At 37.1% G+C, this 26,702-nt stretch overlaps 2 protein-coding genes across 12 annotated transcripts; one reads left to right on the forward strand and one right to left on the reverse strand.

Moving 5' to 3' along the window:
• KCTD18 (potassium channel tetramerization domain containing 18) lies at positions 1-14,352 on the reverse strand. 4 transcript variants are annotated; one of them, XM_039387491.1, is made up of 7 exons: positions 12,945-14,352; positions 8,724-8,921; positions 7,452-7,663; positions 6,346-6,539; positions 5,182-5,276; positions 4,725-4,827; positions 1-4,008 (listed from the first exon to the last, which is right to left on the reverse strand). In XM_039387491.1, the coding sequence occupies exons 2-7, from the start codon at positions 8,878-8,880 to the stop codon at positions 3,474-3,476; spliced, it is 1,296 nt and encodes a 431-aa protein (XP_039243425.1). In that variant the 5' UTR covers positions 8,881-8,921; positions 12,945-14,352; the 3' UTR covers positions 1-3,473. The 4 variants fall into 4 exon arrangements, with proteins under 4 accessions (XP_039243425.1, XP_027581535.2, XP_027581536.2 ...); XM_027725734.2 differs by lacking the exon at positions 12,945-14,352 and adding an exon at positions 9,465-9,747; XM_027725735.2 differs by lacking the exon at positions 12,945-14,352 and adding an exon at positions 9,164-9,374.
• On the forward strand, positions 9,437-26,445 carry SGO2 (shugoshin 2). 8 transcript variants are annotated; one of them, XM_039387488.1, is made up of 11 exons: positions 9,437-9,758; positions 10,684-10,818; positions 14,060-14,193; positions 15,393-16,631; positions 18,180-18,355; positions 18,740-18,817; positions 19,515-19,597; positions 19,978-20,213; positions 20,737-22,677; positions 24,246-24,393; positions 26,012-26,445. In XM_039387488.1, exons 4-11 carry the CDS (start codon positions 16,466-16,468, stop codon positions 26,115-26,117), a joined length of 2,934 nt encoding a protein of 977 aa, XP_039243422.1. In that variant the 5' UTR covers positions 9,437-9,758; positions 10,684-10,818; positions 14,060-14,193; positions 15,393-16,465; the 3' UTR covers positions 26,118-26,445. The 8 variants fall into 8 exon arrangements, with proteins under 8 accessions (XP_039243422.1, XP_027581526.1, XP_027581523.1 ...); XM_027725725.2 differs by lacking the exon at positions 10,684-10,818 and having other exon boundaries at positions 15,393-16,343; positions 16,474-16,631; XM_027725722.2 differs by lacking the exon at positions 10,684-10,818 and having other exon boundaries at positions 15,393-16,150; positions 16,474-16,631.
• The last annotated feature ends 257 nt before the right edge of the window (positions 26,446-26,702 follow it).

The following is a 26,702-nucleotide window of genomic DNA, read 5'->3' on the forward strand; positions in this document are numbered from 1 at the left end:
TAATGGTAGGATTTCTTTATTAGACACAGGAAGATTTGAACTACATAATGTTTATTATCTAAGCAATTTAATGTAATCCAGTTTAAAAGTGTATGTTTCTGCTCTGAAAGAGCTGGTATGGAAATAACTGGAACATTCTGAAAAAAAAATGAGTTAGCTTTAGTATTTCCATGACTCTTCAGCTAAAAACAAACCTGATGAAAACTCTCCCTGAGGATCAGTGACAACATATGCCTATCACACGAAATAATGCTTGTATCAAGTACAAATGAGTTCTCCATACTCTGAAGCATACAGGTAGAATTACATCTATTTGAATCACATCTTGGTGATAACTGGCCCTCTGCATGTGTAATCATGGAGGAGTGATTTTATAGAAATCTAACTTGGATTCATGATTTTCTTGTCTCCTTAACCCATATGATGCCCTATCACTGATGATTTGGAAAGACTGTAGCGTGAAAGTAAGAACTAAACAACTGGAAAACTGAGAGCATTTGTAAGAAAAAATTTATTGCATCAGACTCTACTGGGGAATACCCTATGTCAGCCTTTGCAGTGCAGATATCAGATCCTAGATTACTGAACTGGAGTCACCTTCTGAACATGGTCTTTTCTGAACATGATCTCTGCTATAATGAATTTTAGAAAGATTCATAGTAAGCCATTGTCACACCACTTGACAACACATCTAGTGCCAGCTATAAAACTGTAGGTGACCTTTAGCAGTTTCCCCAGTTAAACTATCCCGTCTGCACACTCGGTGTGTCACAGTTTATCAGTGCAGATGCAGTATCACTTCTTTACTTGAGTTAGACAAGTGAAATGTTAAGTGAAATATTAATGAAAGTCTGCAGTTGGCAGACTTTCAAGAAACTTGGGACTATGCAGTTTTGAGGAAATTTCAACCTGTAGCAAACTCAGACTTGCAGAATTTCTGCTCCTTGTCCCAAGGCCTACAAAAACATTCTGTTAGCCAGGTTATGGGATCACTCATCCTTTGACTGGTAAATTTAATTTGTTTTCAACTATTGGCCTCCCAGAGAAGATGAAATTTTATTTCCACATTTTAAAAGGCTTTGGGTAGATAAGGGCAAAGCTATTATGGTGAAAGTCAACATGAAGGTTAATGCTATTCATCTATCATAAAACTGTTAAATATCAGTCCATCAGTTAAAAGAAACGTTTAACAAGATTCTGTGATATAAAAAAAACATTTTGGAAGTGCTTACACAGTTAAGTTAAAAGGCCATATCCATCAAAAATAAATAAATAAAACCAAGTCCTTCAAAAAATAATTGATCTTTCTTTACCTCTCCACCAGAGCCATTTTCCTCTTTTATCTATTGAAATTCAAGGGAGTTCTTTTTTGTTGTTTTTTTATTCTTTTAATCACAAGGTAAATATGTCCAGGACAAAGAGAAGACTCATTAAAGCCACTGTAATGCAAATGACATGAATGTTTCTCCAAAAATACCGTGCTACTAGAATAATTAAATAAACACTGAGGTAGTGCAAACTCAGAAAGTCCTGTAGGATTATTCTCAAAGCTTTTTTCTTGTATGCATGCAAAATTCTGTACTTTTTGTGAGCTTTAGTGACAGTTGGATTCAGTGATCTCAAGAGTCTTCTCTAACCTGAAGGATATTCTGTGATTCTGTGTTTATAGAAGCTTTCTAAATTTGTCAAAAGTTGAAGAGGAAAGAAATAAGCTTTAGGAAGCTTTGTCAGAAGATTTAGAAGTGTATGGTAAAGTGCTCAGCTATTGAATAAAAAGTCACACAGAAGATAAGTATTAAAAACTGCCTTTCAACCAGATTATTAGGAAAAACATATTTCACAGACTTAGTCTCAATGATGAATTGCATGTTCAAAGAATAGTAGTTTACATTATGTTATATATTTCCATAATTTTTGATTTTTCCTTTGTTCAGTGAAACTTTTTTTTTGTTGAGTTAGGAAGAGCCTCAGTATTGTGATCTTTAGGTTTATTAAGAAAAATCTCTAGCTTAAAGATTCTAAAGGTCAGCTGGTCTTTCATATACATACCAACAGCAGAGAATAACAGTACTGCACACTTTTACAATGGCTACTGTTCATGACAAAATGTCTCCTTAAAAACATGTTAGTACATGAAAAATTGGGGTTTTTATTTGTGCAGATGATGTGTCAATTCCTTCTGGTTAGGAGAAAAGCCTGAAAATATGATGGCTTCTAAATGATCTAGAAAATAAAACCTTTAAAGAATCCTTCTGTAATTCTAATAGTCTCAGGAATGTTAAGAACGTTGCATTTTGGCAATGCTCTCAGTGTTTAGAGACAGCTGTATTTACTGCGCTGGAAGAGCAAAAGCACTCGTAAAAACAGTGAAAAAACCCAGCACCCAACTGTAAGCAAGGGTACAAAACAAAGCCAGGTTTTGTCCACTGGTTTAAACCACCAAAAGGGCTCTTTAAAATCAGTGATCCAAATTCACCTTTCCTCTCCTGACAGAAACATACAGTAGCTCTTCATTTCAGTATCATTCCTCAGCATTTGCCCTGGCACAAGAATGTCTCCTCTAGCCTGCTCGGGGGGAAGGTGGGGGGCAAAACCCAAGGCACCTCCAACCTCAGTTTCTGTGCTTTGCTGCACAGAAGCTGAGTTTGTCCTCTCCTAATTTGAAAGGACCTGCAGAAGGACATGGGAAGGCCACTGTAAGTCAGACCCGTGAGGTTCCTGCAGCTCAGAAAACCCACCCCACAGTGTGTGACACAACACACCAAGGCTGCAGCCGCCTCCCCCAGTGGCAGATCACACCCTGGTACCAAAGTAGTACATGTGTGTCTCTGGGAAAAAAATGGCCTTGTCACTCCCAAGGCACACTTCTTCCTTTCCTGTATTTCTGAATTTCCTCACTGAGTACAAGCAAAGGGGGTCCCTTTCATTGCTGTTAATAACAAAAAAGGGTGATTTACCCTCACCAGAAGTACCAAGAAGTGCATTGAACTTCTGGAGTCTTCACAGTATGTTGCACATGTATGTTGCACACTTGTGGCAAACTTGTATCTAAGAAAAGCTACTTGTTTTTATCTATTTTCCCCCACTTTAAAGGTACAAATTAAGGTTAACTCCAGTTATTTTTAACAATAGTTAAAGTTGATAAAGAGGTCTTCTTTTTTGCTGTGCAAGTACTCCCTTTAAAGTATAGCCCAACAGAATGTGAGATACTGGAACATTAAACTGCACGTGCTCCATGTTTGTTTTTTTTTTTTTAATCCATTTTTCTTCCTCCGTTCCCAACATGTAAAAAATATTTAGAAATAAAGCAGAAAACACACTTCAATGCTCACTTAAATCAATTTCTTCCTATGCTTTTCATGAATTTCATCACCATTTTACACCTAATCTTTGATAAATGACCACACGAGATGATGGTCTCTTCTTTGACCAGATGATGCAAAGCTGTCTGGTCTATCAGGCTGAGTCAAACATTATCCATCCACTTTATCATTCTTAAGTGTAATACTTTCTGCTAATACAGCTGGTTCTTTCTTGTTCAGTACCACAGAAGTAGCAGGAATTTCACCAGCAGCACTGTCCTGTTCACTTGTTTCACTCGATACAGAAGAAGGCGGCTGAGATGGCGTCACAAGAAAAAGTGGAGTTCGTTTCAGCTTCACTACACGGTTGTTTACAGGCTTCTTAGTCCCTGCAACCTTGAATGTCATTTGGCTTGGTGTCCCACTGCCAGCACCCTGCCTTCCACAGGGCGCCTGGGGATTGCTGGGCACCAGTGAGCATGCTGTGGATGTGGTTTCAGAAGCTTCTCTGTGCAGTGTCAACCTTTCACTGTTGGGTCGTTTAAGAGTTGCTGCAGAACGTGAAGTACTGCAAGCAGCTACCTTTAGTGAAGCTGAATTCTTGACTTTGATGTGAGTACTTGTTGAGGGACCTGAGAACCTGATCGGCTTGGGACCCACTTTAGATGGCAAACAGTCTTCTTCTTCAGAATAGTCGATTAGTCGTCTGTAATATAGGGAACTTTATTAAATAAATGAACTATATATGTAAGTTATTCTTTTTATAACATTATTACAAACCAGACAATATGTAACAGCCATCCACAAATAGGAAGTTATTTTAACTTTTGCTTGTTACAATATCATTTATGGTTCCCAACAGTTCATCCTACAATCAGGTTTGCCTTTCTATGAACACAACAACCAATCTCTTCTGCCTCTGTAAGATGACATTAAAAACTGTAGCAGTGAAGTGGCTGTAGAGTGGCTCAGGTAACTGTGTAACAGAACCTGCAAAAGGCAGCTTTAAGTTAATGTGTTGAGAATGGAGGTGTAGTCAAAAGTATCACCATTAAACTGCAGAGAAGAAATTCTAGAAATTCTCTCTAAAAAGAAGGCATCTCACATACGTGAAAATCAGTTAACCTTTTAAAGTTTGCAGATAAATTTCTGTTTTAGCAGTCCATTTAACTAACACTGCTCTCTGCTTTTTGAAATTACTCTTTGCCAGGCTGCTGAGACCTCTGAAATAAAGTTAATTTGTTTCTAGCAGGTTCAGTTCTTCAATCAAGCTCTCATGATTATAAGACATTTTATAAAAATGTAAATAAAAACAGAAAACTCAACATCCATAGCTATTTAAGGAACCTGAAATTAGAGGCAAAAAAAAGGATTGCACTGTATTTGTGCTTAATTTAAAGCCATCTGTGTAAATCAGCATACCTTTTATAAACTGGTGGCATATGATGCAAACTGCCTTTCAGAGGGCGTTCTTCAAGAGTCCAACATTCAATCAGCTCCTGGGGCACTCTCCAGTAGCTGACACCTGCATTTATAAGCAACATTGTATTGATGAGCTGAGAAACACAGCCAGCATCACCTGTGTAGACATCTGACCAAGGGAATATGTGTGTTTTAGGCAGCAGAATTTCAGCTCTGAAACTGCTGCCACAAGCATTGTTTACAGCCAGCGCGCTTCTCCATTCATGTCAGCTCATGTCCCCTCCTTGGAACATCCCTTCAGACTTCTGCCCCCCACCCCTAAATAACCACTACTATGGAATATTTTACATTACAAGTCAAAGTTTATGAAGAGTTTTTACGATAGTTAATTAGCAAATATTTTTCTTATTTTTCTGTTAAAAAGTAGTACTACTGGAATAAAAAATTAATACTCTACCTCTCCCTTCCCAGGCATCGAAAGCATCCATCATCTTTTTCAGTTCAGCAACTGAGTAATAGCTCCAGATGTACTGGACATTATTTCCAGCTTCTCTAGAAATATTGTTTTAAAGGTAATGGTTATGTGATAAATTTAGCTAAGTCCTTAAAAATGTAACACTGGTGAAATGTATCCTTCTTTTTACCAAATCTTAACTGTAAGGACTTAGCAGTAAATGTTTATAAAGTAGAAAGGAAAATGTTACTTGAATTTCATTTTCATTTGGATGAGAGGTTCTTGTCCTCCTGTGAATACCTATTGCTAAAAATGGATATTTCATGAAAGAACAGATGTTCATAAAATAATAATTACAGAATTAATGGTGTAAAATCTATTCTTCTAGATCTCAATCATTTATTCAAAGGGAAAATACAGTAGGAGGACAGATACCTGTTATACTATGTTTCCATAATACTCTTGGAATATATATTAATATTTCCAGCCTAAATTTAGGAAAATATGCATCTTAATTATAATGATTATGAAACATGAAAAGCTCTCTCTTAATCAAAAGATACACAGTGAAGTGCACTTCTGACACTGTACTGTGGGACCAAGAGAAAGACAATTTGCTTCCAGTCATAAGTACAGGTCTACCAATAACTTCAAAATACTGCCATAAAAATACATGAATAGTATAGTAGAGATGAACATGTTCTTTATAGAATTAAAACCATCCTTAGTTCTTGGTGTTCAGCTGTCTTAGAAGACTGCAAAATACAATTGCATGGATCATAACTAACATTGCAAATATTTCTGGAAGTTTTTCTGGATGGGGATTCATTCACTGTATTTAGTGTAAATATTAGAAAGTAATTTTAAATTGTTGAGACATTTTAAAAATAACAACTCAAACACAATGAGAACTTACAGTAACTACATGCCAACCACCTTGTGTGGACTCTCAAATTCTTGTACTCTGTGCTTAGTTTTTATTTTGTTTGTTTGTTTAATGTTACCATTTGTATTAGCCAGTTGGTTTTGGAGCTGGAAAGAATCTGATTCCTTCCACGGATTTATAATACAATAATGCTATGTTATGGTACATATGACAATATTAGGCATAATTATAATATGTGAGTATTTATTCTCATTTCATAGTGCTTTCATGAGTCACCTTACCTTTTGTACATGCTTTTACTATGAATTTTCGTTCCTAGCACCTTATTAATTGCATCAGTCCCATCAGCTCTTGTGGCATACACACCAATAATTGTACTTTCACAGCTTGCTCCAGATGTGTTGAGATAGTGCAGGACCCACACTGTAGGCTTGGTACAAACTAAATCATAAGAATCACAGAAATCTAACAAAGCCTGGAAGAAACATAAAACAAAAAATACAGAATACTGATAAAAATATAATATCTTTAGTTGAATAAACTTTCATATTTAAATTTTCTTAAGTGGACCACTGAGCTCTTTTAAGTAAATCAAGGATGTAGTTTTTCTAGAATGCTGGCTACAGTATTTCTTATCTGATGTTAACAGAGATTGTTGTGAAGCTAAGAGAAGTTCATAGAAAGGCAACAGAAATACTTAAAGGCATGGCAGCTCCTTAATATGAAGAGAAACTGAAAGGCCTGGAAATGTTTTATGCTTTTCAAAAGGAAATGAGTAAGGAAGAATGTGAAGTACATGGAACAATAGCTTATTAAGAGAATGTAGATAACTGTCAGGACTAACACAGCCAGACCTGGTAATATAAATTAATTTCCAATCCATTAATTAGAATTAGCTTTTAAGTTTTACTCTAAAATAGACAAACCTTAGGATTTTCAATAGTATAGTAATTTTCCTTTTCTCCTTCCTTGTTCTAAGAAAATGTCAAAGTACATTTTGTCTTTTGAGTTTTAGGATGCATTTATGAAACTGAAAAAAAAAATCAAACCTCTTGAAGGGATCAAATCTAATCTCAAGTAAAATTTGAAACCAGATAGGGAACTAAACAATGTCATTCCCACTATGCAAGTTTTACAGCAGACTTGCATGTAAAACAAGAGTCAAAGTTAAAGTATTGCTGTATTGCAGTGATGGGAAAAGCTGCTGTCCTTAACTACTCTGCATTATCAAATCCAGGATTGCTTAAGCTAAAATTCTGAATTTACTCATGATTCAGTGTGGTGATTAAGAAGCACTAACTTGCACATACTATAGTTTTAGTATCTGGTGCTAATGAATGATGCAGATTAGAGAGTACAGCTCAAAAAATATAAGAATTGTTAAGACCTTTTTAAGCTCTATATTTGACCTTGAAGAATATGTCTCCATTTCATTGGCCAAATGGTCAGACAGGCTGTATGGATAAGGGATTCCAAAATAATCTGCTTCTTCCTGCAGTGCAATTCGAATTTGTTCATCTCCAGGAATCCGAACTTCTCCATGAAGATAATCCAAAAGATACTTAAACAGGCCTCCATCTCGATCAATTAGACAAGCTCCTGAAAACATAAATAAAATTATTTAGAATGCTGCTTCCAGCAAGTGAAGACAAACTTGTCACTTTCTACCAAATCATCAGGTAAAGCCTTTTGTATAAAACTTGTGTGCTAGTTTTACTTAGGAGGAGTAAGTATACTGTCTCTGTTCTTTTAAAACTATATTTTGTTTCCCTGGAATATTTGTTATTTGACGATAAAATTTTTAGTGCAGAAAACATTTCTTTGGAATTTCAGTGAGATCACTAATCTGCATAGAACAATGTCAACATACCACCTCATCTGTACTGCACTCTGCTTAAGATGTTAAAATCTAATTCTAGACACATTTCTAATTCTAACTGCAGGTACATCTTTACTCACTGTTCCAGGGATCTTTTCAATTTTGGACCTAGACTATTTAAAAGAGTTAAAATAGCATCAGCTCCAGTACATATCTAGTCAAACCTTCCTTGAATATTGGTCAAGTTTTATTGTATTTTTTCTCTCCTTTGCCTGCCAGGCTCAAGGACCCTACAGAAACCAACCAATCCATACAGGGCTATGTACAACAGGCTGTTCACTGTGGCTGTGAAGGATGGTGGCTAAGTCCTGCCCATACAAATGTCAAACATTTCAGATATTTTGAGCAGTCCGAAGTGTACAACAAGGAACTACTATTCTTCAGCCATCGTATCTTTAAACCAGACATACTTTGGCAGGATTTCCAAGTCACAAACAAGTGTGAAATTTGACCCATGAATAGTTTTATTCAAACTTTCATATCAAGCCATGGTGGTGAAAAATGCAATCCTTACTGGGTAATGAAGTGTTCTGAAACAAAGATTAGACCCAAATCTCCTTCTGTAATGAACAGAGATAATGAGATGCCTCTGGAGAATATAGGGGTTCACAAACAGGATCTGAGTTAAATGCCAAATACTCTGCCAACTTCAATTTGTTCTATTTTCATATTCATACTGAAGAAGTATATTCTGAAGCCACAGTTTGGACTGGGATAAGGATGTATTTGCCACAGAGCTCCCTGGTCAGAATGTCGTATTTACAGCTTCGATATATTTACCTGATTCATCCACTTTTAGAGGAAAGCGTCCACTAAACATAGAAGCCAGCATTGAGTCCTTAAAGCGGCACAAAGACTCCCGCCTGGCTGTGTATAAACATCCTCGCACATTAAGTCGTAAAACACTCTGGACATCTTCAACCTTGCCCTCTGCCATTGCATTCGCCAATGATGATGTTCATTACGAGCTGTTCAAGCCTGAAACAGATACAAACAGAAGTAAATCTAATGCCAGTTACAGACTGAACATACCCCATACGAGACCTAAGCATTAGGTCAGCTCTTACATCTTACACGATACCACTTTGAAAACAGTTCTGGAGATGTATTAGTGTAAATAGCGAAATATTCCACACCTTTACTATAAAAAGTGATGGCATTTTACTTTGCTAGGAAACACAAAGGTTACTCTTTTGAGACAAATGGGGAAGCACATTTACGTGGTCAGAATGTGTGAGCAGAGCACTGGAAGGACATCCTGGGAAATCTCGTTTTGAGGATAGGTCACAGCACTACAAATGCAATAATTTTGTACTAATAACAACGCGGCTTCTTTAAAATCCGATCTCTAATTAAAGCTGTTTTCACCAGCTGGGCCGCTCGCTCCCTCCCTCCCTTTCGTGGGGCGCTGCTCCGCCATAAAGGGGAGGCGCGCGCCCGCCCTCCCTCCGGGCTCGGGTCGGGCCGGGCCGGATGGTTCAGCTCTGCCTGGGCAGGGGTCCCGCCGCCATCCCGCGTTACCTGCGCCGCCGCCTCCCGCGCCAGGGCCGCCTCACGGGCCTCGGCTCCGCAAAATGGCGCCGGGGAGGGCCGGGCTGGGGCCGAGCGAGGAGCGCAGGGGGGCAGCCCGTGCGCCCCTGCGGCGCCATCGCCAGCACCATCTCCGGGCGCGCCGCCGGCCGCCCGAGGGTCCCTGCCCGCGGGTACGGCGGGTTCTCCGAGTGCAGGGAGCCCTGGGGCTCGGCTGCCGCTGCCTCCCCGGCGCTGCCCGGAGGAACTCCCTGCGGTACGGCTGTGGTACCTGCGTCCTCCGAGGTGAGGCTGACCTGCGTACAGTCGGCTACTCTGAAAGGCACAAACCCTTCCGAGAACGTGCTTTTTTGGTTTGTTGGTTTTTTGGTTTTGGTTTGTTTTTTTTGGTTTTTTTTACAAGTACGTGTTCACTCGGAGTGGGTTTGATTCAGTTGCTGGTTTTATAATCCCAATAATCATAGAATGGCCTGGGTTGGAAGGGACTTTGAAGATCATTTAGTTCCAACCCCTCTAATGTGGGCAGGGACACCTTCCACTAGACCAGGTTGCTCAAAGCCCTGTCCAGCCTGGCCTTGGACACCTCCTGGGATGATGGGGCATCCAAAGCCTCTCTGGGCAACCTGTTCCGGTGCCTCACTGCCCTCACAGCAAAGAAATTTTTTCCTAATATCTAATCTAAACCTACTGTCTTTCAGCTTGAACCCATTACCCATTCTCCTGTCACTGCATGATATCGTACACAGTCTTGCCCCATGTTTTCTGTAAGTTCCCTTCAGGTGCTGGAAGGCTGCAATTAGGTCACCTCGAAACCTTCTCCTTTCCAGGCTGAACAATCCCAGTTCTCTCAGCCTTTCCTCATAGGAGAGGTGCTCCATCCCTCTAATCAACTTGGTGGTCCTCCTCTGGACTCACTCCAGCAGATCGATGTCCTTCTTGTACTGGGGACCCCAGAGCTGGATGCAGCACTCCAGGTGGGATCTCACCAGAGCAGAGCAGAGGGGCAGAATCCCCTCCCTTGCCCTGCTGGCCACACTGCTTTAATGCCACCCAGGACATGGTCGGCTTTCTGGGCTGCCAGAGCACATTGCTAAGTCATGTCCAGCTTCTCATCCACCAGCACACCCAGATCCTTCTTGGCAGGGCTGCTCTCGATCTGAGAGCAACTTGAGCTGTCTCGTACCCCCCATGCTCCCATTTTATTTCACAGTGTGATGGAGTCCCTCTGGCCAGCCCAGACCAGGGCAGTGGCTTCGGACCAAGCTGGAGCCCAGTTACTTCTGCAGCTGCACATCCCAAGTTGCAGCACCAAGACAGGCGATTTCACCAGGGTGATGTGCTGCTGGTATGTGCTCCCAGTCTGAAGATGGAAAGGTCTGCTTTTATTAAAGCAGGGGGGAAAGGCAGGAAACAGTAGCCTCAGGTCAACTGGTGTTTTCTGCCCTGCTTTGACATGACTCCCTGAACAGACCAGCTCACTCACCTGTGTGGCAGCAGCAGTCTGTTAGTTCTACCTATTATATATAAATGCAGACGTCAGAACTTTTAATTTTGCTTTGCTGTTGCTTACATGTAAAATATGTTTTTTCTCTGGTTTGTTTTTTGGTTGGTTTGGGGGGGGGTTGTTTGTTTGTTTGTTTGGGTTTTTTTGCTTCAGATTTATATGCATTTTTCAGAGGGAACCACTTATGCACTAAAATAGCACAGATGAATGCTATTTCACTGCCATGTCTCAAGTGAAAGGACAAGAGAAAATGGCCTTAAGTTGAGGCAGAGGAGGTTCATATTAGATATTAGAAAAACAAAATTTCACTGAAAGAGTGGCATTGGAATAAGTAGCCCAGGTAGGTGGTGCAGTCACCACCTTTGGAAGTGTTCAAGAGGTGTCTGGATGTGGCACTTGGGGATAAAGTTTAGGGGTGATTATGGTGGTGTTATGTTGATGGTAGGTGATCTTGAAAGTTTCTTATAACCTTGATATCTCTGTGATTTTATGATTCTGTGATGTAGGCAAGGTGCCTCACTCTCATACAGTCATTTCACAAAGACTTTCAAAGAGTGTCCCATTGAATTGCTTATATCTGAGATAGAGTTGCGTGGTCATCAAAATGCATTCATAAACAACGGAAAGGTAAAGAAAATAGATTCTTGTTATGCTTTTGTGTCAACTTTATTATGCAAATTTCCATACATGAAAAGTAGTTCATGTGTCATACATCATAAGATGCAGCTGTATTTAAAAAAAAAAGTTTACAATGTTGTGTCTAGTTCCCACTTAATTCTCCTTTACTTGCTTACAAAGTTTCTTTTTGCCATAACCTACGGTAAGAACTTATCACTGTGGATACAACTGCCAAATAATTAGTAGTTGTGTGCAACAGTTAACAGGGCAAAACTTTGGTTTTCTGCAAACTTTCTGGAAAATATGAGCTGATTATATGCTTAGAATATATAATATAAAATATTTTTATATGTTATATATAATATTTCTTAGATAATAAGATATAACTGAATCCCAAATATTACCAATATATTTTAATTGCTACCTGAAGTCCAATAAAATCACTTACTTAAGTGTACACTGCACATATAAGAAATGTGCCTTTACTGTATTTAAATAGTTTACTCAGTTATATCTGCAATTCCTATTGATTTTTGTCTTGTATCATCCTAGTTTTTAAGTCATAATTTCCTTTTGGAGATATTTTGTTGCCTATTTAAGGTATTTAGAACTTCAGCCACGGGTTCACTTGCTAAGAGGTGAAATCAAAGGATGTGTAACACAGAGCAGCTATAGTTCCAACTCTGTTGCTTGCTATATTCTGGTCTGTTACTGTTACATTTTGATTTTTGAGAATACCTAGATATTCATAGGCTGCTCTGTTTTCAGATAATATGTGAGTCCACAAACTTGTAATTCAGACTTCCCTTCAGTCAAGTGAAGAACATTAAAGGAAAGAGCCATATAAACCATATTGCATCTGGTCCTCGTAGGGAGAGAATAAAGTCTCTTTGAAATTGTGTAACTCTGAATGATCACTTCTACTTAAAACTCACTTCTTTTTATCTTAATGCCAGTTTGCATTAGAATGGCAGTTAAAGCCACACTAAACACCTCACGTCTAATTTTTCTTAGCAACTAAACATGCTACTGTTGCAGCAAAGAGATAAAATGTCATGCCAAGCACCATGGCTCTCATGTGCTCCTTGAACAGTCCTTGGCCAAGAATGTACCCAGGAGCCAAGTCTTTGATGCTTAATATCTAATTAATTAAATAAGCGCACAATTTACAACATGCTACTGAATGCAATACAGACTGATAATCCATGGGTGTTGAACTTACTATAAAACAAGTGAAAACAAGTATAATAGATTATTTTTGTAGAGTAATGCTATCTAGTTTAACTGTGTCTTTAGTAAGGATAATAATGTGTGTTTTCCCTTACTCACTGGGAATAGTTCATACATACCAGTTGCTACTTCAACATGGCCGTTTTTATCAAACGTTGCAATGTAGTTTGTGTAACTTCCAGTCTTTCTCACTCTGAAACATTCACTTAATGAAGCTGGAGCTTTTCATGCTGCTTTCTGCCTTGAAGCTGGCTTGGTTTTGCCTCAGAAGTCTGAAAAAATGTTCCTTCATGTATTTCTGCACTGTGAGACCAGAACAATGTACACGGTTTCACTCAATACACTTATATACACACCTATACTCAATGCAATAGGTTTTGGACCTCAGATTTAACCATGTGAACTATCATGACTATTCAAGCTTAGTACAGCATGTACTTGGCATAGAAGCTTGAAGCAAAACCAACCCACACAAGCAAACTGCCTTTTGAGCTGCACCTTTTGGGAAATGAACACGGGTGTTTTTGTTTTGGTTTTCACTAGTTTCCCAAGGAAGCAAGGCTTACACACTCATCCTCTGTATATTTGTGTTTCAATTTACTAATTGCAGTCAAATTCGACAGAGAGCAAGAGGCATTAAGAAATGGATTTTTCATTAAGCTTGTGCAAAAAAGGTGTGATTAGAGAAAGATAAATTCTTAATCCCATAATTTCAGGAAGAGGTACAGCATGAGCTCAGGTCTTGTTGGACATCAGAGAATCCACAGAGGGAGAAGTCGTTCTACATAATCTACCCACCAGAAGTGCTTTAGTCATAGCTCACACTTTACTACACCCTACAGGATTAATTCCTCAATGAAGATTCTTCTCAGACATGAATATGCAGGTATCTAGTAAGGTACAAATTCAAATCCCACATGATTAGAGCTTTTACAACAGGTCTGTGTGTCTTTCCCTCACTCCTTTTCATTTCTATTCAGTTTAAAGACCAGTCATAGGATCCCTGATGGATGACTGAAACACAAAATTCTGCTCTTAATACACATTTAAGATATATAGACTGTGAAACTTGGCAGTGGTTTAAGTTCTTCCCAACTTTGAGCAGCTGGCGATTAACTGGAGATTTTTACATGTGAAGGGGCATAGTGTGGAAGTTCCTCAGTGGATAAAGGAAAGTATGACCATGGGTGGAAATGCAATGCTTCACGTTTTGTTTTAAATTTATTGCCCACAGTAGCGACATAAACACTAAATGGAAGCAAATTGGCAATTGCCCCTTCAGGACTTGAGACCATTGTGAAACTGGAGGATATGCAAACTCATTATTGGATCTGGAAGAAAACCCTGCCTTCTGGAAAGGATAAGGAGGTAAGCTGTATTTGATTGGTTTTCTATTTTTAAAGTTACATAAGGTTATTTGCTCTTTTATTTGGCCAGAGTTTTACAGTGGCTACAGTCACTTCCAAGTTTCCTTGTAAGGGAAAATGTACCAAAGGTATATAATGTGTGCTGGATCAAATCTGTATTTTAAGGGTTTTTCCTAGAAGCATAGGGGTTTGCAGCTACAGGGCCACACTGAGAAACTGTGCCATATATCATAAACAAAAAAAAAAAGGTAGAAAAGAGAGACTCTCCAGATGCTCTTTGCAGCAGATTATGAAGGTAATAAGTTCATAAAGATCCATTTTCACATAATGCTACTGATACTTCATGTGCAATTCCTTTGACTTACTTTATAGCATATTGTAATGTTAGCACATGGAAAGGTAGGGTTTTCATGATGATTACTCGACTACAGAACCTGATGCTGTTTTTTATTTCAACCTTCTGCATTTCTGTAAATCTTCAAATAAAACACTAACTCTGTTTACTCCAAATTCACTGATTCCTGGATCAAATGTAGGAATTAATGTCCACATGAATGATAGGACTGGGCACATATAGCCAGTGAAAGGGAATGTATGTGAAGAGAGTGTTCAAGAGCAAGGGCTTTTGGGCTCAGAAGAGATTTTGGGGGAAAGCATTTAATTAGACTAAAGTACTTCCTTGCAATTCACAGTTCTAGTATTACCTGAACCAAATTAAAAGTGGGCTTGCTCAAATTCTGTTGTCAGACTCTTGCCCTTGCAAGTATGTATGTGTGCAGGCAGCATGCATTGATAGAATCTATTGGGTTTTAAATTAGTCATTTCTGTCTTCATGACTGTCTTGATGCCTGTCTATTCAGTTTGTCATTCCGTCTACTACTAATAGTTCAAAATCAGCTAGAAGAAATTTAACTTTCCATTGAGAAGGAATTACATGGATTTCTCCTTCTAACCTAAATGAAGTCTTTGAACTGAAAGCCAAACATATCAAACTCTTCCTAAAAATCTCTGTCAGCCAGGTGGAATACCTGTAGTTCCCTGCTTCCTTCCTCACAGTGTACTGAGACTGATGCTAAGTGTTTATACAATCAATATTTTTTTTTCAATTTTAGCTTTATTAATGGTTAGTATTTAAAATGGTTTTGCAAAGGCACATTGTTGTGAAGTTACAGACACCCCACTCCTTTTTAAATCACCCAGAGATGCATGAAAGAACTGGAACCGTGGATTAAAGGTTGATGACTTCTGCACCTCCTTCTTCTGGAGTGTCTTGGACCGTTGGTTGGAGCACGGTTCAAATAACGTCAGGGTCACAGGTTTGATCCCCATGTGGGCTATTCATTAAGAGCTGGACTGGATGATCCCCGTGGGTCCTTTCCAACTCAAAATATTCTGTGACTCTGTAAGTACAAGAACATGTGAACTATTTTAACACAGGTAATTCTGCATGTATGTAACAAAACCGCTACAATGCCTTTCCTGTTTTATCAACCAAGCATCAAAAAAGATGGATGTTGGCCGTGGCATAAACCAGGCTGTCGACACGGGAGGGGTTTATATCCAGCTGTTCCGGCCCGGCTGTGCATCTTCCCTTTGAATCCCGCAGCACACCTCGGGTGTTGGCGACTCCCTGGGCAGGTTGTCCCGAACGCCCCCTCAGGCCCCAGGCTGGACCCGCAGCGCCCGCCCCGCGCGCCGTCGCACGTGCCGGGCCCAACGGCCCCGCCTCTCGCGGCCGCACGCGCGCGGGCAGCCGTTTGGCCGCGAGGGGGCCGTGAGGGCGCTGAGGGGGCCGTGAGGGCGGCTAGAGCCTCATCGGAGCGCTGGGCTGGGACACCGCCCCCTGTCCTACGTCTGCTTGCCGGCCGTTTTTTCTCTCTCTCTGCTTAAATTTACGGCATTTATAATCCGGTTTATTTAATTGTGTCAGTTTAAAATCTGTCCTGACAAAGCACAAGGTGCTCTGGTCGTGTTGTGAAGTAATAGAACCTTAGGGGTTTTATCTTTTAAATGCAAACTTAGATAGTTAACTTGAGGGAATGGACAAGCTAAAAAAAAGTGGGATCATTTTAGGTTAAAATATTTCGCCTCTGTGTTAATGTTTCAATGTGTTGATTTATTCATTAACCTGTTTTAATTATTTGAACAAAGGTAAAGACTGAAGTAATTTTTTTCGATTTCAGACCTTATATCCTTGTAAGAGATAATGAAACCTAATTTTAAGAAGTGTGAGAAAGATAACTTATTTATTTATTTGGGCATTCCCCTTGACTATGTACAGGTTCATTTTGATGATGGATAAAGAAGCAACTGCTAAATTGCCATCTGCCATGTTCACCTTGAATGCTATTAAAGGGCGTAGGAAAAAGAGGGATGGAACATTACAAGCTGCAAAATTGAATGCTTCTTTAGCTTCTAAAATCAAAACTAAGTTGATGAGTAAGTACTGTTAAAACAAAACTGAAGCCATCTACTGTACTTAGAATGTATGGCTTTAAAAGGAATAGTAGTTGTATTTAACATGATTTGCTGAAATGCTGCCTGTTAAAAATACTAACTTATGTTGAGAATTTTAGGAGAGTCTGAAAGTTAAAATGTGATTGTAAGTTATTTATTTATATAGTTCTCAGAGTATTTTGGGTTCATGCTTCTTGTTGTGCTAGTGTTTTTGTAAAGAGTATAATCAAGTGCATTTACAACACCCATGTCCACAGCCATGCTTGGGGCATCTAAAAACCGAGGAATCAAAATGAGTAAAATCAATGAACTTTTAATATGTAGTTGCCATGGTAAAACACCTAGTATTCCCATCTGCAAAAATGGGATTTATATAAAATTATTGAATGAATAATTTTATATAACTTACTGAATCCAAGAAAACTGAAAATATTAATCTGCTGATTCAGTCACTTGTCACTTAATCACTGGGAAACTTTGTTTTCCCAGTTAGTCAGCATTACATTCAAACACAGGTCTGCCGTGGTAAATGGTTGGGGTTTGTTTCTGGCTCAGACAAAAATACCACTATGGAACATCTCAGAAACTTTTCTGCAAAAGATTGGGACACTATAAATGTAGTGAAACACTGTTATTTGAGAGCTCTGTTTCAAGCAGCATGTTCAGTGAATGTTGACTTCTGCTCCTCTTTCTGTGAGCGGTGCAGGAAGATTTTTTTGTTGTTTCTATATATATATTTATATATTTTTGTTCTTTTTGTATATATATTTTAACTTATTGTGGCTTTATGTAAAAATACTAATTTTCAGTGAAAAATAAACTGTATAGATGAATAATGCTAGTGTCCTTTAGAAATCTCCACACTGCAGGAATACAAATAATTCATAATTCAGTAAGATTAATAGTAATTTCAAAGCCTAATGTTTGGAATAACAAGCTTGCACTGTTATTGTCTGTTTCCCAAGGCAAAGAAGTAAGGCCTTGCAAATTTTGGATAACAGATCACAGAACTAATAACATAAGACAATGAAGAGCTGTAGTAGGAGCAGTTTTCAAACTAGCCTCGCTCCTTTTTGTGCTCTTTTAGAGTATTGTCAGACTTTTCTCTGCTTTGAGTTCAGGTTAACTATGTGCCTACTGTGAATGTGAGGGAAAAGCTCCCGACATTTTGGTAATATGCAGTGCCATTGGAAAAAAAAATTAAGTTCTTAAACATTCTGTAACAGATGTGTGTAGGTAGGTTTTCATTAGGATAGTGAAAGGTATATTTTGAATTTAAAGCTATCAATTTTTAAATGCTTTCTTCTTGAAAGAACCTTAGCAGAACCTGTGCATGAAATAAGCTTGAACATGAAACAGAGAAAGTAGCCATCAGACTGACAGCCACAGAAACAGTTTTGCACTGGAAAGTGTCCGGCTTTGCTGTTGCATCAAAACCTGCAGATAAAAATTTGTTGCATAGTGATAGTTCACACAGAGAGGGCCTGGAATTGAAGCTGGTGAAAATAACACCATTTTTGTCTCCTTTAGATAACTCATCTATGTTGAAAGTATCTTTACAACAAAATAACAGAGCATTAGCCGTGGCTTTAAGTGTTGAGAAAGAAAATTCTCGCAGGCTAAAGAATGAGAGGATTTGTCTTCAGAAGGAAGTAGAAAAACTGCAGCTTCATAATATCTTGCTTCGTCAAAAACTAAACGGTTTGGTATGCTGCAAATAATATAATTTAAACTTAGATCAGATAAACCAACCTTTTATCTTTTTTGGAAACTTAATGTTACTTCTTAAAATGGTGATTTAAAATATATATCTCACATTTCTGAAGTTGTATAATCTGAAGCGTAGTATTTAAGTTTGATTTTTCTTTCATAGGTTTTATTGTTGTTACTATTTTGTCTATCAGTGTGTATGTTCATCCATAGCCACTTTAGTGTCAGCTTCACCTTTATAAGTGTTAAGACGGTATTAAAATCAATTTGTGCTGAATTAAGTCTAAAAAAAATTGTAGCGTAGATTCACCTTTTGTCTCTTCTTAAGATAGAAGCCACTTAAAATATATTTTTTAAATTACTTTTTCTTTTACATTCAGAATAAAACTCTTATTGGAATAGAAGCATTTTTGAATGATCACCTTTTAACTGCAATAGAAATAAGCAGTCCTTCTGAGGTAAGATGTTTTTTGAACTATTACCATATTGAACTCATTTCGCATGATAAGATTTTCAAAGCATCAGATTGAGTGCAATGTTGAAATATATATGTGTTGTAAAACATTTATCCCAGTTCTTTAAAACTTGGGATGAAACACTGGTCTAGTGCAATAAATTAAATTTTGCTGCACTGAAAGCTTAGGATTTAATCTGGTTTACAAAGTATCTAAAAGTTAAGTATCAGTTAGCTCAAACTTAGTACTTCAGTGTATGGTGAGCAAGCTACCTGCCTTCCTTGCTTAGTGCTGCAATAGATATCCTACATGTGGAAACTTAACCAGAAAACATAGTCCATGTTAGTCCTTGTCTCATGGAAAAATTACAATTAATTTTAAAAAAAGGAAAATACTGCGTTTTCTGTTCTAAACTGTTGTTTAGTGTTGCTCTGTGCTTCTATATGTATAATGCAGTTTGCACTGAAAAAGTCTGTACATTGCTTTGGGATGCAAGTAGGTTTTGAATTTTGATGAACTTTGTTACAAAGTATTTTCCTTTAAAATTATTGCCTGTGTTTGAATCATGTGCCTTCCATCAGTGCTTCTATTTTTTCCCCCATTCATTTTTGGGTTTTTTTCCCCTTTGAGTATTTCCAATACTTAAAACGTAAGAGAATATTCAACTGTTTGTACTTCCCCACTGTTCTTCTTTTGAAAGAATCTGCAGAGTTCCTTTCCTCTGTCAGCTGATCCAAGTAGCCCTACTGATGACCAGTTCAAGAGTGCACGTCAGTCAGCAAGGTAGGAGGTTATATTATTGGTTAAGTGTCTGTGGATTTTTTTTTTTACAGCTAATCTGTATATTGTCCTAGGTATTTTTGAGGTAATGAGAAACAATTTCCTGTCTAATTCAGACATTACCTCTTTACAACTTGGAGTTTAGGGAGAGAGTGGTAGACAAAACCTGTATTTGAGTAATTTGCTGCTTGCTTCATGTGATCTCACTAGCACAAAGCAGGATTCTTTATCATCAAAAATACATTTGCCCAAAGATAGAACCAGGTTTCATACTCGAGTTCTCGTTTTCTGCTTTTATACATTATTAAGGAAACATTTTAACAATAGAATATTATGTTAGAAAATGTAATAAAAATCTTCACAGTAAAATTTCCTCTTTTCAGATCTGTAGAATTGCCAGTGAGGCTTCCTTTAATTGAAACAGCTAATGCAAAACAGCAAGGTAGCCCTTCTCTGGGTGAAATACTGAATTCCTACAAGTGTACCGCTAATTTGTCAGAGGAAGTGCATTCAGATCAACTCAAGTTTGCATCATCGTTGCCTTCTGGTACAAATAATCAAAAGTTAATTGAAACAGATCCAGTGGAAACAGCTGTTGACAAGAATAAATTTTTTAAAGGTATGATGTATTTCTGTACAGGTGATTTATTTTTCAGAGCTCTCTGAGAATTAATATTTAATAATTCACTACTTGATGTGCAATACAGAAGGTATAGTAAGATTCCTGAACTGTAAAAACTAATGAAAAATAGAATGCTCACCCATAAATATATGTGTCCTGACAATCACTTGTGGAATAGTGTTCATTGAAATGGCACAACTGAAATGTAACAAAATCAATGTGAACAGAATAAAACCTTTGTAAGATAACCAAATAATAACTGAAGTAGTTATAGAAAAGTATATTTCCATTTATGTCCAATTTCAAAAGTGCAACTTTGGTAAAATACGAAATTAGCTCTAGTTAACTAAATTTTTGAGGACCAACCACAGAATGTGTGTATTCAGTTAAAAAAAAAAAAGAAAATTTTTATTTTTTCCTACTTGTGGTTCAACCTTCAGTAATTTTACAGAGAGTAATTTTTATAGAGCTACACTCTATTCTTTCTTTCACTAAGCTGCTGAATTTTTTCTTTTTGCAGAAAATCAACTATGCACAGAATTAAGTTGCAATAGTGCCCTTGTGACTCATGTCAGAAATACACGATCCTTAGGACAGTCTGAGGAGCTTACAGAACAGCATCAGGGTAGTTCATTGCCATCCTGTGGAAATGTGACGGAAAGAAAGAAACATGCAGTGCTTCATAAGTCAAAAACTCAAACTAATATAAAGGATTTTGATAAAAAATGTGGGTCATTGAATCTGCCTAAACAGGGTATCAACAGTGGCAGCAACCCCAATGATACAAATTTGCAGGAAGGTTCAAATGACTTGTGTCACATGATTCCCTCACCTCTTAAATATAGCAATGAAAGTAAGACAGATTTTAAGAAGCTGCTGAAGCCTGAAGAAACACTTTATGATGCTGATATGGAGTTGACTGCCAGTGATGCTGGTGAACTACTCACAGTTACAGCAAAAGACAATTATAAATTGCACCAAAATAAAATTAGTAATGCCAATTCTGACAAAATATTAGCAAAGTTCAGAAAGGTAAAATATTCTAAGAAGGATAAAGAAAAAATCAAAAGCAAGACTGAAGTTGATTCAAATTTATGTGCAGAAGAAAGGCACGCTGGGGCTGACAATAGTGAAACCTCAAAAACTACTGACTCAGAAATTCAACTATTCCAAAGTCAGACAGAACAGCTACCTACAGGAGATTCTGCAGAGGAACAGTGTAAAACAAGTAAAGCTAAAGATAGGAGGAGGATATACCGGGTTAACGTAGTGAGTCCAAGAAAACAGGAGACAAATGAAGAAACTTTCTCAGAAACGTCTGGAGACATGGAAAGCAAAATTCAAAAGGCAAACTCAAGCTCGCCTCTTAACAAGATCCCACCAGAAGTTTATTGTACTGAAAATTTGCTATCCCAAGATAATAATTCTAAGGTGTTTCCTTTACAGGGTGACTTTCTAAATACAAATGAGAAAGATAGCAGACCAACAAAAAATAGGAAAATTTTTCAAAACCCTTCCAAAGCAAACACAGCAAAATCCTGTGGAGGGGAAAATGGCCAGGATGAAGAATATATTTCAAAAAAATCTCAAACAGAGATATACCAACTTGACAGCAAGACAAAACAAAACCATAAAAATATTATAAAGAGAAAAGACAATAAAAAAAGTAGTTACAGGCAAAGTAGAGAAAGTGCAAATGACAGCATTCATAAAATTAGTCAGAAAGTAGGCCAAAAGAGCAGCCCTTGTTCACCAGGCAGATTAAAACGTACATTGGCAAAGGCTGGCCGGAAAACATACATAATACCAAAGGGAAACCTTACACTGTTCTCAGCTTGTAAAAATCAAGAATTAAAAAATAAGGATTCATTGCATGCAGAGGCTGGAAATAAAGTAACAGAAACTCAGCAAACACAAGTAGCTTTAGTTACTCAGGATGGTGGAGCTCTGAATACACCACAAGCTAAAGAACAAGTTGATGATGATGCTAACATGTTAAAGAAAGCAGATTTCTCAGCAGTGGCAACTAAACCCCTCCCCATTAGTAATTCTTCTGGTAATCAGGTAAAGCAGAAACAGAGATTTAGTTCTGATAATACTGAGACCAGACAAGAAAAAAGTTATTTCAGGCCTACTGATCTGGGCAGGCAGAATACTTTGGATGATCAGGAAGTCCCTCATGAAATAGGTTCCTTTATGAGTAAATTAAAGCCTATTATTCAAGTTGAATGTTCTAAGAATATGTCATTAAATGTAGATAGCTTTTCCCAGGAAGGTCTTTCCAATGTGTGGCTCCCAGCTCTTGATAACCAAAATGCTTCTGTCAACTTCTCCATCCTGAAAGACTCTGAAATCCATGGGGAAAATGATCATAATGAAGTACTGAATGCTGAAAAAGCAGAACAAAATCTGGACCATATTTCTAAAGAGAGTTACAAAAATGTTCTGACACCTTGTCATGGTAAGTGTATGGGCTAGGAAAAAAATGGTCTTTTTTTAATTAGGTAGTGCCTGAAATAGTGTTTACATGTCTTCTCTTAATACTGTTCTAGTCATTGCTTGATTAGAGTGGATAAAACAACATTGGAAAAGGTAAGAAGGAAAATCACTAAAATTATGCATTTTCCATCTCATCTCTCAGTCTCAATATCTTTTTTTAATTGTGGTAACTAATATCCTTGTTACTTCCCAATATATCCTAAGATTATAGTAGGACAGATGTAAATAGTCTATATTCTTGAGAAGCAATTTTGGTTGGAGCATGTATTCAATTTTCAAGGAATGTCATGGAATTCAGAAAGCTGGGGATTGAAAAGATCTAGTAGCTTGAGACTTTATACAAGGGAGATAAGAGGGAACTAACTATTCCCTTTATAAATGGAGAACGTAGCTGGACTTCTTAAAGAATTCATTTGTGTTTCTTTAGAAACACTGCAATTCAACAGGAATTCTCATATCTAACAAAAGTATGTTGAGTAGGTTTTTTCTATAATCTGCCCATGAGCAAACTTTGATATGACAACCTCTTTTTTAAAATAAGATAAATTAAGAAAATAATCAAACATTGTAGTCTGGAAGATGGGTGTAGATTCTTCCATCAGAAGTAAAATTGCTGTAAAGGAGCTAAAGGAATATATGAGTAACGCATCTATGCAAGAGTTTATATATACTTTCAAATGTAGCTTTGCAGTTTTGTAGCATTAGGGGGCTATTTTGTAAACATACTTGTTCTCAACAAGTTCCTGTTTACTTCATTGTGTCTGAGAAAATCCCAACACCTAGAAAGTATCCTAGCTCAGATTAATATTTGAATTCTGAACTATCAGGCAAATACTGACAATTGTGTGAGGTATCAGTCTGTAATTTTTAGTTGTATCTTCTCATCTTCAGTTCCTTCTTTGGAAAGTGGATCCCATAATTTTTTTACCTTTACTGAGAAATTAGTAAACTGTACCGGTATCAAAGACTGCTGACATAAAAAGCAAGCTAATTAGTTGATCTTCATCCATTTAAGTATAATTCAAAACCTAGTTAATTTTTCATCCTACATCCAAATCCCTATCTTGAATTGAAAGATTGCTATGTTCATTTTGTGCACATATGCCCAAAAAGCACCCATAAAGCTGGAAAATTCAGTACTGGAGAACTCTTGTACAATTTGACTCTTCAGATTATACATGTACACCCTCCCCCTGCATTCCAGGCCATGAGCTGTGTGCAGTTTTACTTTTTTAAATGCAGTAACTTAGGGAGTCTTAAGCTGCCAGCTGCAAACTGCAGTGCTCATGGGGCTTCCTGAAACGTCCCATGACCCATGGCAGACCTCAAACAGCTCGAAATTTATTGAAAGGTGCTGTAGTGGCATTTTCTTTGGTTGTTTTTACCAGTTTGTGTTGAGTGTCTGTAGTAGGAGCAGTAACCAAAGTACCTGAATTAGGAAATACCTATGAAAAATAATTATTAATTGAAAGTTTACTTAATTATTCAGAAAATATTTAAAATGAGGCATATAAACTACTGTATTTACAGGGAGAAAGGCTTTCCAAGATCTGACAAATACTGGTATACAATCTCACGCTTTTGTACCTAAATCCCCCAAAACTTTGGAAGAAAACTCAGCAGCACCATCCAGACGAGGAAGACCCACTATTTGCTACAAAGAACCCAGTCTACACAGGTAGGTGAGGGCAAATAGATTGGGGCTTTTGTTTGCCTTTTGAGTGTGTAACTGTCCCCAGTAAAGATAGTTCAGCTGTTTATTTGGGGATTTAATAGCCTGTCACAGATCTCTTTTGCAAAGATACTTCAGTGTTGGTATCAAACTTCTCCTGTGTGGCAGGATTTCCAAGTTCCAAAGTAAGACAACAACAGTATTCAAATCTCAAAATATAGTCTGTAGTAATAATGAACAATAGTGACTCTTAATGTTTATCATTATATAAACCCCTTTAGATGTGGATAATTGTAAATGTTATACTTAAAGGTAAACTTATACCATAATAATATCCTTGTAATATTGTCAAGTGGAAAGAAAATTTATGCGCTAATATTGTATAATTCAGTAGTTTTCCTCTAAGTAGCTATATCTAATATAAGAAATCATTTAAGATATATAAATTTGATAATTTGTTATATTAGTTAGCTATATTAATTTTATACTTCATTTGCCTCTCATTGTTCATAGCAAATTTAGTGGCACAGGATTTTTGAGATTGTTAAAAGACAAGACATAATAACTATTAAAATTTAAAAGAGGATTTTGAAGCCAAACTTCCATTAAGAAAACTAATCTATTTGCACTTACATGAATAGATCTAAATCTAAATGGACTTTTAAGTTGATTACTTCTAAAAATATTCTGGATTTTTTGAAAGTATAATATTGATTTGAGGAATGGTTATGCTGTGTTGTGTGTATATTAGTAGGAAGAGTATTCATGAGGTAAAGATCGTATCAAGGCTTCCCTGTAACAGTGTTGAAAGTGAAAGGGTTATGGCTACTTACTTCATTACAAAGGTGTAAAAAGAGTATGCCTGTCTTTTCTGGCAATAATGTGATGGGAGAAAAAAAACAAATCCACAAAATGAAAAAAATTTAGAACACTGTTCTAATACACCCTAAAATATTTTTTACTTATGTAAGTAAACAATTTGAAGTAATGAGTCTATGGACAAGGAGGAGCTAAAACTAATGTAGGAAGTGTCTTCACTTTACCACTGGCAATTCAGAAGTGTTTATACCAGATAACTTGTAAAATAAATGGAAAGGGATTAGGGTTACACTGTTACTTTACTAATTGATTTAGATGCTAAAATGCTAATTATATATAATATTATATATTGACACATTGACACTCTTTTACCCCAGAATGATAAGGCTCTGTATTTCTGAGAGAGACAGTAACTAATAACAGAAAAAATGTTGATGTCACTTAAGATTTCAGATGATTTATATTTTATCTGCAATTATACTGTCCTGAATGGGTGCTGTTAGGCTTTTTGTTTAAATAAGTTTTGAATTTTGTCTTATAGGAATATCACATTAATATGACAGAGGTCACATAAAAAGACTACTCTTTTTAGAATTATTTTGGAAAGCAGTAGTTATCTATTCCTTGCTATTTCAGACATAATTATTTTCCATAAATTTAATTTCTTCAGTGTATCGAGCTTTCATTAGGAGTATTTACCACTTGAGTTATTTTAATTTGAATTGTTATTATAATTACATTATTATAGTTACATAGGTGCTTGATGATATTCATACACAATGTCTTTTTTCTCTTTTCTTTACAGCAAATTAAGGCGTGGGGATCGGTTTACAGATACGCAATTTCTGTGTTCCCCAGTCCGTAAAGTAAAAAATAAAACAAGTTTTAAAAGTAAATCAAAATTTATTTGAAGAAGACAAAAGAATTGCCTTTATGAACAATACTTCTAAAATGGGTACAATTGTTTATGTGTGTATATATATGTTTAGCAATATAGAGTGCTTATTGTTCTTTGATTAGTAAAGTTCTTCCAAAGTGAAATTTTCTGAAAAAGAGCCTCTGAAAAAGGGCACAGAATACTTCACTGAGGAAGGCATATACATGTTAGGTTCCACTCATGTTTTGCATTTCTGGTCAGTAATTTATAATTTCTTCAAAGTGTTTGCAGCACTTCTTAAATTGTAAGAAAAGTGTATGTTTTAATGTAAATTGAAAATAAACTAGCTTTGGGAATTTTAATGTGAGTTTTTCGTATTTATTTTGAGTAGAACTATTTCTCAGTGCTGTTTGGAACAGACACATGCATCCCAAATTTTGATAAATTTATTGAAATAGATGGAGACAGTCCCTTTTTTTTGATAGTTGACTTTGGGATTTGACAGAATCATACTGAAATTTGAATAAGGAAGTCTCACTGAGGAATAGTGGAGAGAAGTCTAGTGTCCAGAGTACATGCCAGAGGCAGCCAGGAAGATCACTGCAATGGAAATTCAACA

Source organism: Pipra filicauda, unplaced genomic scaffold (genome assembly GCF_003945595.2).
Source record: "Pipra filicauda isolate LSUMZ 115617 unplaced genomic scaffold, ASM394559v2 scaffold569_size315192_pilon, whole genome shotgun sequence".
Taxonomy (NCBI): domain Eukaryota; kingdom Metazoa; phylum Chordata; class Aves; order Passeriformes; family Pipridae; genus Pipra; species Pipra filicauda.